The sequence below is a fragment of the Schistocerca piceifrons genome, chromosome 5 (genome assembly GCF_021461385.2).
Source record: "Schistocerca piceifrons isolate TAMUIC-IGC-003096 chromosome 5, iqSchPice1.1, whole genome shotgun sequence".
Lineage (NCBI taxonomy): Eukaryota > Metazoa > Arthropoda > Insecta > Orthoptera > Acrididae > Schistocerca > Schistocerca piceifrons.
This window is the reverse complement of record NC_060142.1, coordinates 370562086-370575745: the sequence shown is the minus strand read 5'-3', so window position 1 is coordinate 370575745 and position 13660 is coordinate 370562086. Positions and strand designations below refer to the sequence as shown.

At 38.2% G+C, this 13660-nt stretch overlaps 1 protein-coding gene across 1 annotated transcript in view; it reads right to left on the bottom strand.

Annotated features, from left to right (window-relative positions):
• Positions 1 to 13453, bottom strand: part of LOC124798997 (E3 ubiquitin-protein ligase BRE1A-like) — a 36081-nt gene extending 22628 nt beyond the window's left edge. The window contains exon 1 of the mRNA XM_047262533.1: positions 12452 to 13453. Within this exon, the coding sequence (XP_047118489.1) occupies positions 12452 to 13453 (1002 nt within the window). The remainder of the gene's footprint in view (positions 1 to 12451) is intronic.
• Between the last annotated feature and the right edge of the window lie 207 nt (positions 13454 to 13660).

Below are 13660 nucleotides of genomic sequence, written 5' to 3'. Positions count from 1 at the left end.
TACATTGCGTGATACTGTATAAGACAAGGGGTCTGCGAAACAACGCGAAGACGAAATGGCCTCGAATTTTTAGCTAATGTTTTGAAGTTTTCTTTTTTTCTACGTATCTTAACTGTATCTCTCTGAGTGAGAAAGAGATAATATTTACACATAACTACGTTAACGATTGTTCCAGGTGAATATTTTATAGTTCATCTACCTTAGAAACGTTTAGCCAAGGACTTGCATAACAATGTCGCATGAGATTATGCCATATCGTTTCAAATACCTCTGCCACGTTGGAATATGGTCATTCCTGGCTTATATTCTGTCAATGCTGTCCAAAAGCGTGTCTGAAAGTGTATAATTGAACAAATTTATCTACAAATGAACAGAAGAAATAGCTTAGGTGTGTGAAATCAAGTTATTTTCTTGGACAATTAAATAGTCTCAGAATACGGAGTTACTTTACTTTTACTCTTTTGAAAGAGACGGTAACCAGACAGACTGAAATCAGTCTCACCGCTGACAGCCAAAGGTGGAGCAATAAAACAACAGTCGGGTATATGTAGGGTACCAAAATCGAGGTTCTCCCTTCCAGACAAAAGAGTGACCAGAAGATGTCAGCCTAAAACAACTACTAATACTAGTTCCCTTAATTGTTTTTGCAGGTCCAGTGTTTTCTGTCTGATTGTGGACAGTAGATTATTTCATATTTTTCTAAAATATTTCTACACTTTCCTTGTATCACCTGAAGTAGTAGCCTCGTAAATCCTTACAAGTTGGAATGCAGCACACAGAGGGGTATCTTCATACTAGGATCCAACTGAGTCCTCTGACGTACAATTTTAAATACGATATGGTTATCGGTTTTATTATTTTTTACAGGATAATCCTGTCATATCATGAAACAAACAAACACAGAGATATTTCAATAAAAAAAGAATGTAATACTAACAAATAATTTAAAAAAGAATGCTGAATAAAATCAATTCTCATAATACGATCTGCAAAGAATCACGTATCACGTTCCAAATGACGAACATCTACAAATAAAATGAAACAACATCGTACTGGATTGCTAGAACATCTGCCAAACAGGATAACGTAAAGTAATTATCTTCAGCGTTCAGGTGTGAACATGAATTACGCTTGGCAAGGAAATCACGGTCCGGTTTGTATATATCAACAATGATAACACTGCTGACGTGTGAGAGTTGTTCTAGACAGTTTTCCTCATTCCAATACACTGGCTGGACCGGTTTTATCCTAATGCCGTCGCTACAGCAGCAAACGAATACATAGGTCGAATCGGACTCGCATTAACTTAAAGTGGACTTTCAAGCTAGCATTTTATTGCCTCACAAATGTTCAGAGGGTATCAGAACAGGAGTATACGTACCTTAGCAATGGGTTATTAGCGAAGCAATGAGTGATTGAGTAAGGTAGATTATATGATGTACGTTGTTTCGACCATATCACTCCTGTCTATGAACATTTACCTTGGTTACATGACGATAACCGTAGTACACCCTGTACTTGCTGTATCGATTTCTTGATCATTGCCCCCCCCCCTTTCTATTTTGAGCCCTTATACAATCATCAGGACAACACTGTAGAAGTACTCGTTCTCAACAAAGTAAAATCTCTATACCCCTACACAACACTGCCATGTTCCCTTAATCAGATGTTGCATCAGGATCCCAACTGTGCAATAGTATTCAAAAGAGAGGTAACGGAGCACCTTCTGTCACAATAGCTATCTTTCTACAGTCCTTGTCTCCAACCCACTCTCCTCCACTACTCTTTCATGCCTTTTACTATAGAGTTCTGTTCTGAGATTCTCTTATTTCCTAGCAGCCACTATCACTTTCGTTTTAGCCTTCTCCTCTTTCTTTATCCCTTCCATTCCTTATAATACGAAACATTGCCTCAAAAGTGCTAAACTAGTCTCTATCACTCTTAATGCCACCATTATTTTCTGGTAGTGTTACTGTTATTTTTGTTATTATGATTATGATTATTATAATTACAATTATTATTATTACCAGTGTCAGTTATTAGTGTTTATTAATTATGCACATTATTATCATTGAGTTTGTTATGAAGCAGTAAATCAATTTATTTCTTAATTGATCCACTCTTGTACATTACTATTATTATTATTGTTATTATTATTATTATTATTATTATTATTATTATCATTATTATTATAGCCAGTTACTATTGTTATTAAGGATGTAAATTATTATTGTCTACTGTTACCATCATTTTATCTTGTTTCTAGTCATACGTAAAAGAGGGCCTTATGCCTGTAACCTGATTTGGCTAAATAAGCAATAAATAAAAGCGCAACAAATAAATAAAATATCAGGTTGTGGAGACTGTGAACATTTAATACCTAACAAAAGCTAGGATTACCCACCTGTTTATAGGTACTGCAGAGTAATAATCATTTTAGTTATGTGCGGCTCGTCACAGTTTTGTCGAGAAACCATACGAAAAGACGTCTAGCAGTTTACTCAGATTAAAGCGTCTGCCTTCCTACCACTGAAACAATAGTTGAAGAAAAAATATGAGCCTCTGATGGTTATTCTCCACCCTCTGTCGTCCTAATCAAATATCTCACCACAAGCTCTAATACCACCGCTGGATAAAAGTTTCCTTTCGCAGTTCTGTGTTGAGGCTTTTTGTGCCTGAATGAGCAATGAAACATATGATGCTACGTCTCATGCGTTAACAAAACATCTTCTTGCTATACAAAGTGTAGTGTCTACATGCTAATCACGAAGCTCGTAGGATGGAAACAGAGCTTGAACCTGTTGTGCTGTAAGGATGCCGAGAAAGGAAACCAAAGGAGGAATACTATGAGAGGAAATGCAACATTAGACCATCACATCGCTTGTGAGTCCGCTCCCTGTGTTGTCTCCAGACACATCTTCGGCCTGGAATCTCATTAACAGGAGTATAATCGTCGTCAATATCTCGCGTGATTTATAATAAAGTAGAATATTTTTCTCCTTCTTTTTATATGAATGTCGTTATAACATGCTGGGTTTTTCTCAAAATTAATTGCTAAGTTGGTTATTAGTTTAAATTTGATTTTTGCTTTGTTTTTCTTTTTGTAAGATGGTTTGTCCAATGAAAGTTAATCCTTAGCAAAATCATCAATCACGTTAATAATTATAAGACACACTGATCTTGTAACACGTTACATATAAGTTGAAAAATGATATAAACGTTTTTAGGTTCTTGCCTCTGCTGAACGTTTCTGCTCAAACATGAAATCTCTGATTATTATTTGCATTTACCCACACACGTGCGAGAGAATAATTTCATACCATTTTCTTTCGTAATGCATTGTTGTCAGATTCGTGGCTCTGGATCTCGGCTGTTAAACTGAAATAAAAAATATTTAAGCTATGTCTTCCGTTGCAGCGGCTGGCAACTGTGGAAAAAATGTGTATTATAACTGAAGCGGGGGAATAATTCGGTTCCGCTAATTTCATAAATTAATTTTCCAAGTAATGGCGGCAGTGGCTGCAACGGCGGCTGCAATTGTTGCGCTGAAAATAATTTGAATTACTGATGTTCAAAGGAAGCGGACATAAGATGTGGCTCCCTTTTTTTAATTAAAAGTGAATAATAGCATTAAATTAATATATTATCTGATTACAAGTACAATAATGCTTACATTCAACAGCACTCGCCTAAATGTCTGACTACTCCCATCGAAGACGAGAGAGAGGAATAGTGATAACGGATAAAAGTTGACGAAAGATGGTTCCTTTCCAATCTATGTGATCCATTATTGTCAGAGTGCATCTTATTTATTCTTTGCACTCGAAAATGACTCACAGAATTTTATACGATATTAATATTAATACATATGAGAGAAAATTACACATCGCCTGAGCGGTTAACGTTCACGTATAATCGAATCCTAATTTTTTTTTTTTTTTTAAATACTTCATTCAAGCTTTTGTAATATTTCTACTGGGGACGGTACAATGCGCCTCGAAATGTTTATGACACAAAATGTACGTATTAGTTCTTTTCTGTCATTTACATTTCCTACTTTACATCCACAAGGTCAACACACACACACTTTTTACACATAACAATGCAAGTAGGTCGCAGTTTATCATAATAGTCACAATATTTTTTTAAAAATTAGATTGATACAACAAACAACACAAATAGTTTTACTTACACGAAAGGACATCGTACGTAGTTTACATTAAAAATGATGAATTTACTCCTGCTGTATTAAGGTGTTGGTTTTATTGGCAATTAGTTTCGATGTTTTTACATCATCATCTTCAGGCCCATACTTGTTGACAACATCGAAACTAGTTTCCAATAAAACCAACACCTTAATACAGGTAGAGGAATCTCGTCATTTTTGAACATAACGGAAAAGATTTCCGTTATGTTCAAAAATGACGAGATTCCTCTAGCTGTATTAAGGTGTTGGTTTTATTGGAAACTACTAGAGGAATCTCGTCATTTTTGAACATATATTATACTAGCTGACGTCCCAAGTCGTCCGTTTGAAATATGGATTTAAGAAGATCGTATTCAAATTTTTACAAATGTAGTTATCTACAAAAAAAATGTACAATCAAGTTGACATTCATCATTTAATGTTTTAAACATTTTGTAGATTGGGTTTTCATACCACGGTCGTACTGTTGTTGTGGCTGCTTAATTGGGCTGTTGCAGCTTATGCAGTGCTCGTTGGCACTTTAACGAAATCGTCAGAATTTCGTTAAAGAATCATAATAAATTTTATCTTTTGCTTTTAAGTTAATTTTCTTTCGTGCGAACTTTGTTGTAGAACCACTCTTTTATTTTCGTGTGGTAATAAAAATTTTTACTTTCTTAAGAATTACGTACATTTAAAGAAATAGTAATATTTACGTGAACTCATATGAACTGGTTAAGAATATTAGGTTGAGAATTGAGTCCTTTAAATCATTCGGCCTTGGCATACACTTTCCAGATGCAGTAGGTTTTTTGTTAAATATTTTTACTGAATTTTATCCCGGCACTAGCCATAGAACACAAGATTACCTCTATTAGCAGAAAATGTTTTAATTATTGCCAAGCCGACATTTATCACTGATCAAACCTACTTCATTACACATTTAAGATATTTTGAAAGAACCAAACTGTTTAAATTTCAATGTTAACTAACATTAACCATCCGCCTACGAATGCACAAACGTATAATTAATTCAAATTTTATCAGCCACAGGATCTCTGAAAAAGAAGGACAATTTCTTAATTCACTATTGATTTTTGTGCATCTGTTCCCGATTTACGGGTTTGATAATTTTTTTTAAATATGCCGCCGCTGCTATTGTTGGTCGCGGCACAGCCAAGCAACACCGCTAAAAAATGCTGAAAAATTCTTAAAGAAATTTTATAGATGACGTGGCAAGCTAATTTACATAAATAATTCACACATTTGATAAATTCTGATATATTTAGATCAAACAGTAGTACAACTCACATTAATTCGTAACGCATCGTCTAATGGCCGCTAAGTCCAGACAGAGACAAAAGAAGTCTACACATTCGTAAAAAACTCTTTCACAGTGTCCTACCGCAATGACTTCTGAACAGAGAAGACCAAAGAATACATAATGCATTGTGCGTAAATAGTATTGCTGACTATTAACATTTCTTTGCAAATTGACGATATTATTCTCTTCTGGCAACATTTTATATCTCTGCTATCGCAAATACTGTCACATTTTACAATCACATAATAAATACAGAAATATTCCTATCCTAAATTCAGAGAAATATTACAACAAAAAATATAAGGAGAATAACAAATGTCTTTTACACCACATTCAGTAATATTTTTGTTCAATAATTTCGATATATACAACTTGCTCAGAGCTGCGTATATGGTACAAATAAACTCTTGTTCTTTAATAACGTGTGTTTGCCAGGGAACGTTACATTGCCCCCTGGCAGCATTTGGCAAAGAGTTTTTACACTTTGACACAATGGTGCCAGTAACGTTCTTTACACTTCTGTATTTTTTATACGGAATGGCTCTTTTATTTAGTCCCAGGGTTATATAAGTTCATGGCTCCCCCATTTGGGCGTAGGCAAATAGGAAACCTGGGCAAAACTGTGCCGGAGCCCAGCCATGCCAGTTGGTTCATGGTCAATATTGTCTCTTTAACAGTTATTCATTTGAATTAAATTAGCAGTTCGTCACAAACGGTTACACAATTACACAATATCACAGTCACATACTGTTCGACGGAAGTTTTTTGTGTGTGATACTATTATTCTTGTGATACACTACAAGGTCACTTGTCCTAGGATATATCACTTATGGACATACATAGTAAATGTTCAATGTTTATCGAAATGAAGTCATTGACATGTTATTCAGTTTATGTGAACATTTCAAAAAAAGTCAATAATGCTGTATTTGGTGAGCGGTGCGGAGTAATTGTTGAGCGGCGCTAGGCGCGGCGCGCTGACTCCGTGTAGGTCACCGCCCCCGGCGTTGACAGCTACGGCGCGGAGGGGCGTGGCTGTCTGTCTGATCTGCTACGGGCTGCTGCGGTCGCTGCATAGCTGATGTAGCCGGATGCGCGTTGGATATCAGCTCGCCTGTGCGACGTCTTCTTGCAGTGCTCCAGGAAACATGCAACAAGTTCACAAACAGTGTACTATCCTTATAGGCATTTTTCCTGCTGTGGGAAGGAACGCACACAGTTAGTGGCAGTTATTACTCAGTAGGCCTTCACTAGTCTGGTTTGCACAATGTTTCGTTGTCACAGTAACACGTTTTATGGGTATACAATATTTTTCACCATGTCATGACTTGTCATCAGTCACACGCAAGTTTTCACCTTAGGACAAAATGTATCTCTGTAGTCAATGTGCTTTCCTAGCGTCCCTTGACACACAAAGAGTTAAAGTTTGACACTAGCTTGATCCACCGTCCGTTATCGGTTCACTGTTCGTGTCGTGCTAGTTCCTTGTCCACTTGCACACACGGCGATGATACAGTTTTTTTATTACTTATACTCAACTATTCCGTGACGTATTGCTGCAGGTTTAACAGTCACTGTCTGTCTCTGCCGCACAATACTGCACTTTTGTTTAAGTCCCTTTATTTTTATTTACAATGTCCGCTGTGCAATTTTTTTTTTTTTTTTTTTTTTGTAATAGCACATTCGTAACTCTTTACCAAGGTGTGATATTTGCGTACATGGTAACAAATATTCAAAATTTGGTATTAGTTTGCCCAAAAGTCATCTATATTCGTGTTCGAGTAGATTTTATTTGTGCATTCCAGCCGGATTCAGGCATATTGTTCAATAACTCCTTTGAACTCATGTCACACTTTACTATCAACGTCCTACGTAACTACAGTGTAGTCTCTGTAGGCAAAAATTGACTTGGACTGTATCCGGCTAGCTCCTTTTTACTGTTTGAATCTGCACATGCTTCAATTGAAGCTTCTTTGTGCGTAACTTTGCACTACTTAAATTTGCTACAAGTTTGCCTCCCTTGGTGCCCTCGGGTCACTACTGGGTGCATTATTTTCTTTAATAACATTGGTTAGATAATAAAGTTCTCAGGGCCTCATATTATTGATATTATTCTGGGTTCGAATCTGTCAATCTGACAACTACACATATATACATACATACACATAATAGAAAAGATTGTGCCAAGAAATATTTCAAATTTGGGCACACAGAAAATTATGTAGTACACTAACTAATCATTACTAAAATGTTCTTTTTGATTGAACTCTGTCACATCTTAACACTACAAATAATTGCACTAATCAGATTATCTGTGCAAACATTTAGAGCATGTTCTAGATAACACAAATTAAAAGAGTACATAATACAAATATCCATACACATGAGAAAGTCAATCATATTCTTATAACTAAACACTTCTACACTAGTACATTATCTCTAAAGATCACACATCATTAATGTTCATTATTTACAAAAGAATGGTGTCCACATAGGACTATTAGTCTTTTACTGTAGGAATGCTTTTACATCATTACACGGATACAGTCCCCGTACTCTCCCTGAGTGGGGATCTGCTAAGAGATAGCTACACTCATGTGGCACACTTACTACTCTAAAAGGTCCATTGTACACCAATTGCCACTTGCTATTCTGTTTCAAGGATGCCGAGGACTTAGGATGATTGCGTAAGAGTACCAAGTCCCCAACACTAAATTTTTTGTTATTCGTCACATGTCGATTATATTTTTCTTTCCTTTTCTGAGCGCACCTGGTAAGGTTGCATCCTGCTTTTCTTATCTTCTCTTCCTTAGGCTCAGGAATGACTGGGACCTTAGGCAAAGGTGCCAGCCACTCATTCAAAACTCTATTATTATTCATTATAATCTCGTTTGGTGGATACCCCGTAGAAGCATGCGGGGTTGCGTTGTGAACTTCTACAAACTTAGGTATCAGATCTGGCCATCTTGTGTGTTTATATGCAATGTATAACCTGAAAAATTTATTTAACTCTCCAAATGTTCTCTCTACTAAACTTGCTTGTGGGTGAAAACGGGAAATTAGTATATGCTTTATATCTTGTTCATGTAAATAATTTTTCCAGGTATGGCCTGTAAAATAGGAAGCATTATCCGATATTATCGCTTCAGGCTTACCCACTTGTGTAAAATATTCCTTCCCCAACCATTTAACTATTCCACGAGCAGTGGCTGATTTAAGGCAGTATATTTTTAAATATTTAGAGAAAAGGTCATACACCGCTAAAATGTACTTCAATCCACCCCTGGCTCGTGGGTAGGGTCCTGCTATGTCTATAGATACTAGCTGAAGTGGTCGATGAGGCACTATAGGATGCAGTTCAAACCTTGTGGACTTATTTTGAAGCTTAGCTTTTTGGCACAGAGGACAAGTCCTGATAATGGTGCGAGTCTGCTGGCTTATTCCCTTAAAATAACAGAATTTGGACAAAATCCTTATTGTCTTGCCTATCCCAGCGTGACCCCATGCTAAATGCGTGTGCCACACTACAGCTGGGATAGCCTGTTGTGGTATACACACGACTCCATGGTCATTTGACACACCTGTTTTATAATACAGAATATTATCTACTATTTTGAAATTCTGAACACTTTTAAGATTGGTTCCTTCTTTAATTTTACTAATGATATCTCGCCAGATCGGATCAGTTTCCTGCAATATAGACATATTTTTACACATATGTAAAAAGTCCCTCCTATGTACCTTATCTTGTACTAATAGTATTCGATATTCCTCCGATTGTTCCAAAATATTTGACATTGAGGATTGCCCTAGTGGAAGCCTCGACAAGGCGTCTGCTACAACATTATCTTGTCCTTTTAGGTACATGATTTTAATTTTATATTCCTGTAATGCTAACCTCCATCTTAGCAAGCGGGTATGGTATAATTTGCAAGTCATTAAATAGCTCAGAGCCTGGTGGTCACTGAATACTTTGACTTCTTTACCATAGATGTAATAGTTAAATTTCTTTACCGCCCAAACCATTGCAAGAGCCTCTAATTCGATAGCGGAATATGCTCTCTCGCAGCTGTTTAGTGTGCGGCTGCCAAATCCGATTACATTGATTGTTGTGGGGTCGTTGCTCCTGTCCCACAGAAATAAACACGCGCCCAGACCGTATGAACACGAATCTGTCGCTATACAAAAATCTTTTGTCATGTCTGGGTGTCGCAGTATGTTTGCGTTCACCAAGGCATTTTTGATAGCGTCAAATGCGCGTTGACATTCTTCTGTCCACACCCAGTGCGCATTTTTACGCAACAGGCTCAATAAATTTTCGTTATTCATTAATTGGTTGGGAACAAACCGTCTAAAAAAAGATGCTAGACCTATAAATGCTTTGAGCTGTTTCTTAGTTCTCAGACTAGGAAACCCACGAATTACATCAAGTTTTTTGCTGTCAGGCTTGATGCCTTGTGGTGTTATTATGTGACCTAGAAATTTAATCTGATTACGTCCAAATTTGGATTTATCAAGATTCGCTGTTACTCCCGCTTGCTTAAACCTTTCTAAGACTTTACTCAGTAGTTCTACGTGCTCCTCCCAGGTGGCAGTGGCAATCACTAGATCGTCTACATACACTGTTACCCTTTGCAGCAAATCCGGACCTAAAACTGCGTCGAGGGCTGTTATGAAAACTCCTGCACTTACATTTAAGCCGAAAGGTAGTACCCTAAATTGGTAGCTCCTTTCCCCAAATATAAATGCAGTATATTTCCTCGACTCGGGTGTGAGCAGGATTTGCCAGAATGAACTTCTCATATCAATAGATGTCAAATATTGCACTCCATGAAATTTTTGAATTTGCTCATCAAGATTTTCCGGATGAGTCCTAACGGGTACAATAATTTCATTTATGTCTCTCGCATCTAGTACTAACCGTACCTGTCCGTCTGCTTTTGCTACCGCCACCAAAGGACTACTATAAGGGGACAAAGACGGTTCTATTATTCCCCACTCGATCAGTTTTCTTATTTCTTTAGCTACTATTTCCTTCTTGGACCAAGGAATGGAGTATGAGGCTCGACAGTAAGTTTTGTGAGGCTTCACCTCGATATTGTACTGATATCCCTTAACAATTCCTGGTCGTTCTGAAAATACGTCTGCATAATTAGATAATAACTGTACCAAATCCTGCTGTTGCATAGAGTTCAAATTTTCGGACTGTGATACTTTGTTCACAAGTGCGTCCACATTTGCTTTTAATTGATCACCTTGTACGTCAGGATAATAGAGATTCTGTCCTAGACAATGATTGTCTAAATGTAGTATCGACTGATTCCCACACTTTATGTTAATATCATTACAATTAGGTACAGGTACCTCTTCAGATCTGAGCATGGACAATTCTATTCTCCTACCAGCATTCATCAAACTTAATTTTCCCCGAGAAAGGTCGATTATTGCGTCCCTTTCTCTTAAAAAATCTACCCCCAAAATGCAGGCTACCTTTAAACCCTTTACTACCAGGAATGAGCACGCTATGGCTTCATCCCCTAAATACATCTCTACCCGCACTTGGAGTTTAATTATTTGTCGCTGTGCACTTATGGCTCCAGTGACTTTACAATTATTCACGGGAAAAGTCAGCATACGCCTTTCCTTCCCCAGTACTTTGAATAAGTCCATACTCATAACACTGACAGTAGCACCTGTATCTACGACCGCTTGCACATCAATATTGTTAATTTTGACCCCTATTATCGCTTGTACTTTGTCTTTGTGCTCCTTTATGCACGTGGATGGTTCAGTTATTAATTCATCTCCCATCTGTACCCCGTCATTATACCTAAGGATACAGATGTTGTTCGGTGTTTTGTTCTGTGTCGGGCTGCTCTCACTCCAAACCTCAGCCGACGATGGAGAGCGTATCTCGGCTGCATCTAGTTTGTTGAATTATTGCTAGTGGATGGGTGTGGCTGCTCTGTGTCACTGACCTCCACTATGTGCACGTTGTGTTGCGTCGGCCGCCACGGTTGCGCAATTGGCGCATTTTGTGGTGGCGGTCGGTTATTGTCATATCTATCACTGTTTTGCCGGTCCGGACTGGGCCTCTGGTTCTGCGGCCAAGTTCGGTTTGCATCATTATAAGTATTAGTGTTGCACGGCCCCCTGGCATTTTTCCATCTATTATTGCTTGGTGGGCCTGTCTCATACCGGTCATCGAACCTCCTTTTCCGGTCATTATTCACCGGCGGACTATTGCCGTTCCGGTCTCTACCTCTATTTCCGTTTTGTGCATACTCTTGTCTCCTATTATTACCTCCGCCGTTTCCATTACTTGGTGGAGGCGTGTTATTTCTACCATTTCTATAACCGTTTCCGTTACTTCTAGCCTGTTCAGAGGCTGCCTTAACGTCCTCCTGAATCAGGTCAATTGAGTCCAGAACAGACAAGAAATGTTCCATATCATTTTCGGGAACGTGTATAAGTTTTTCCTTTACATGTATCGGCAAGTGTGATTTCAAAAGTCTGATCAAATCCCGGGATGAAATCTGTTCGTCCCAGTAACGGGTCTTATTAATGTACTTCTCGAAATATTTTCGCAAATTGCCTAGTCGTGGAGAATACGGCTCTGGATTATATACCTCCTTCCGTAATCTCTCCTGGATACAAGTTGACCAATATTTGGCCAAGAATGCTTTTTCAAATTGCTCATATGTATCGCAACTATCAGCTGCTTCGGTTGCCCATAATGCAGCATCTCCTTGTATGTAAGACATAACGAACTGTATTTTCTGGGTATGACTCCAAACGCTAGGCAAAATGTTTCTAAATCCCTTGATAAACACTACAGGGTGAACAGATTTCTTCTCCGTTGTAAAGATCTGAAACTGTCGGTTCCTAATCAAGCTTTCTTCAATCACTACTTTGGAATGACATTTATTTGTTTCGCTTACATTGGTTGCCTGTTCTGTCTCGCAGTCGCAATTTTTTACTGCAGTATTTATATGCCTATCATTGTTGGACCTGGCTGGCGTGACATACGCCTGTGCCTCGTCATGCCGCAAGCTAAGCTCCATCTCGGCAAGACGACGGTCCACACTCCGCTGCCACAGCGGAATGTCTTTGTGCACTGTCTTTTTTAGATCCTGCACATCCGCACTTGAGCCCACATCTCTGGCCTCAATTGCAGCGTGCACTTTCTGATCTATTTCTTTTATGACTTCATTTTCTACTTTGTGCACTTGTTCGATCACTTTGTTCTCAATTACTTGAGTTGTGTCAATTTCTAGTTGTTCGACCCTATTAGTCAGGACACTGATTTCCTCTACGATATTGGCGTTAGCCACTTGAACACTATCTACTCTTTCGCTTAATTCTTGCACCGTTTTGGGTATGGTTTCATATTTTTGTTTCAAACTAACAATCTCACTTTGTATAACTTCTAAAGTTTGCATCAACTGCAAGTCCCTCTCATGCAGGCGTCGGTCACGCTCTGCTTGTTTAGCATCACGTTCTCTATCGCGCTCTGCTTGTTTGGCATCACGTTCTTTATCGCGCTCTGCTTGCATACATGCAAATTCAGCTACCAATCTCTGGTCACGCTCTGATTGTTCAGCATCACGTTCTCTATCGCGCTCTGCTTGTTTAGCATCACGTTCTCTATCACGCTCTGCTTGCACACGTACAAATTCAGCTTGGAAATTGAGCATGCGCTCGAACATAACTCTTAATGATTGCACTTCTGACACCTCACCAGTCTCTGGTCCGTGTCCAGTGCTTGCGGATGGCACAGTATTTACGCTATCAACTGAATCACTGGATGGCAATGGCAACATTTCTTGCCCTTCTGCCCCCAGATTTTCACATTGTACTTCCTGAACTAAGTCACTAACATTACTTTGTGTCCCACTTTCTAACTCAGTATCACTACTTACTGACTGTTGCTCATTATCCATGTTGATATCTTTCTGACTACGCAATCTAACCATAGTAAACAAAAGAAATAAAATCTGAACTAAATATCCTAACACTCAGGTTTCACTGACATAATCACACAAGAAATGGACATTAACTAATACACACTTACTATATACTACAATGACTAACTACCTAAATGTCCTGTTATTTTAAAACAAAGTACTAACAACAAGCACACCACTAAT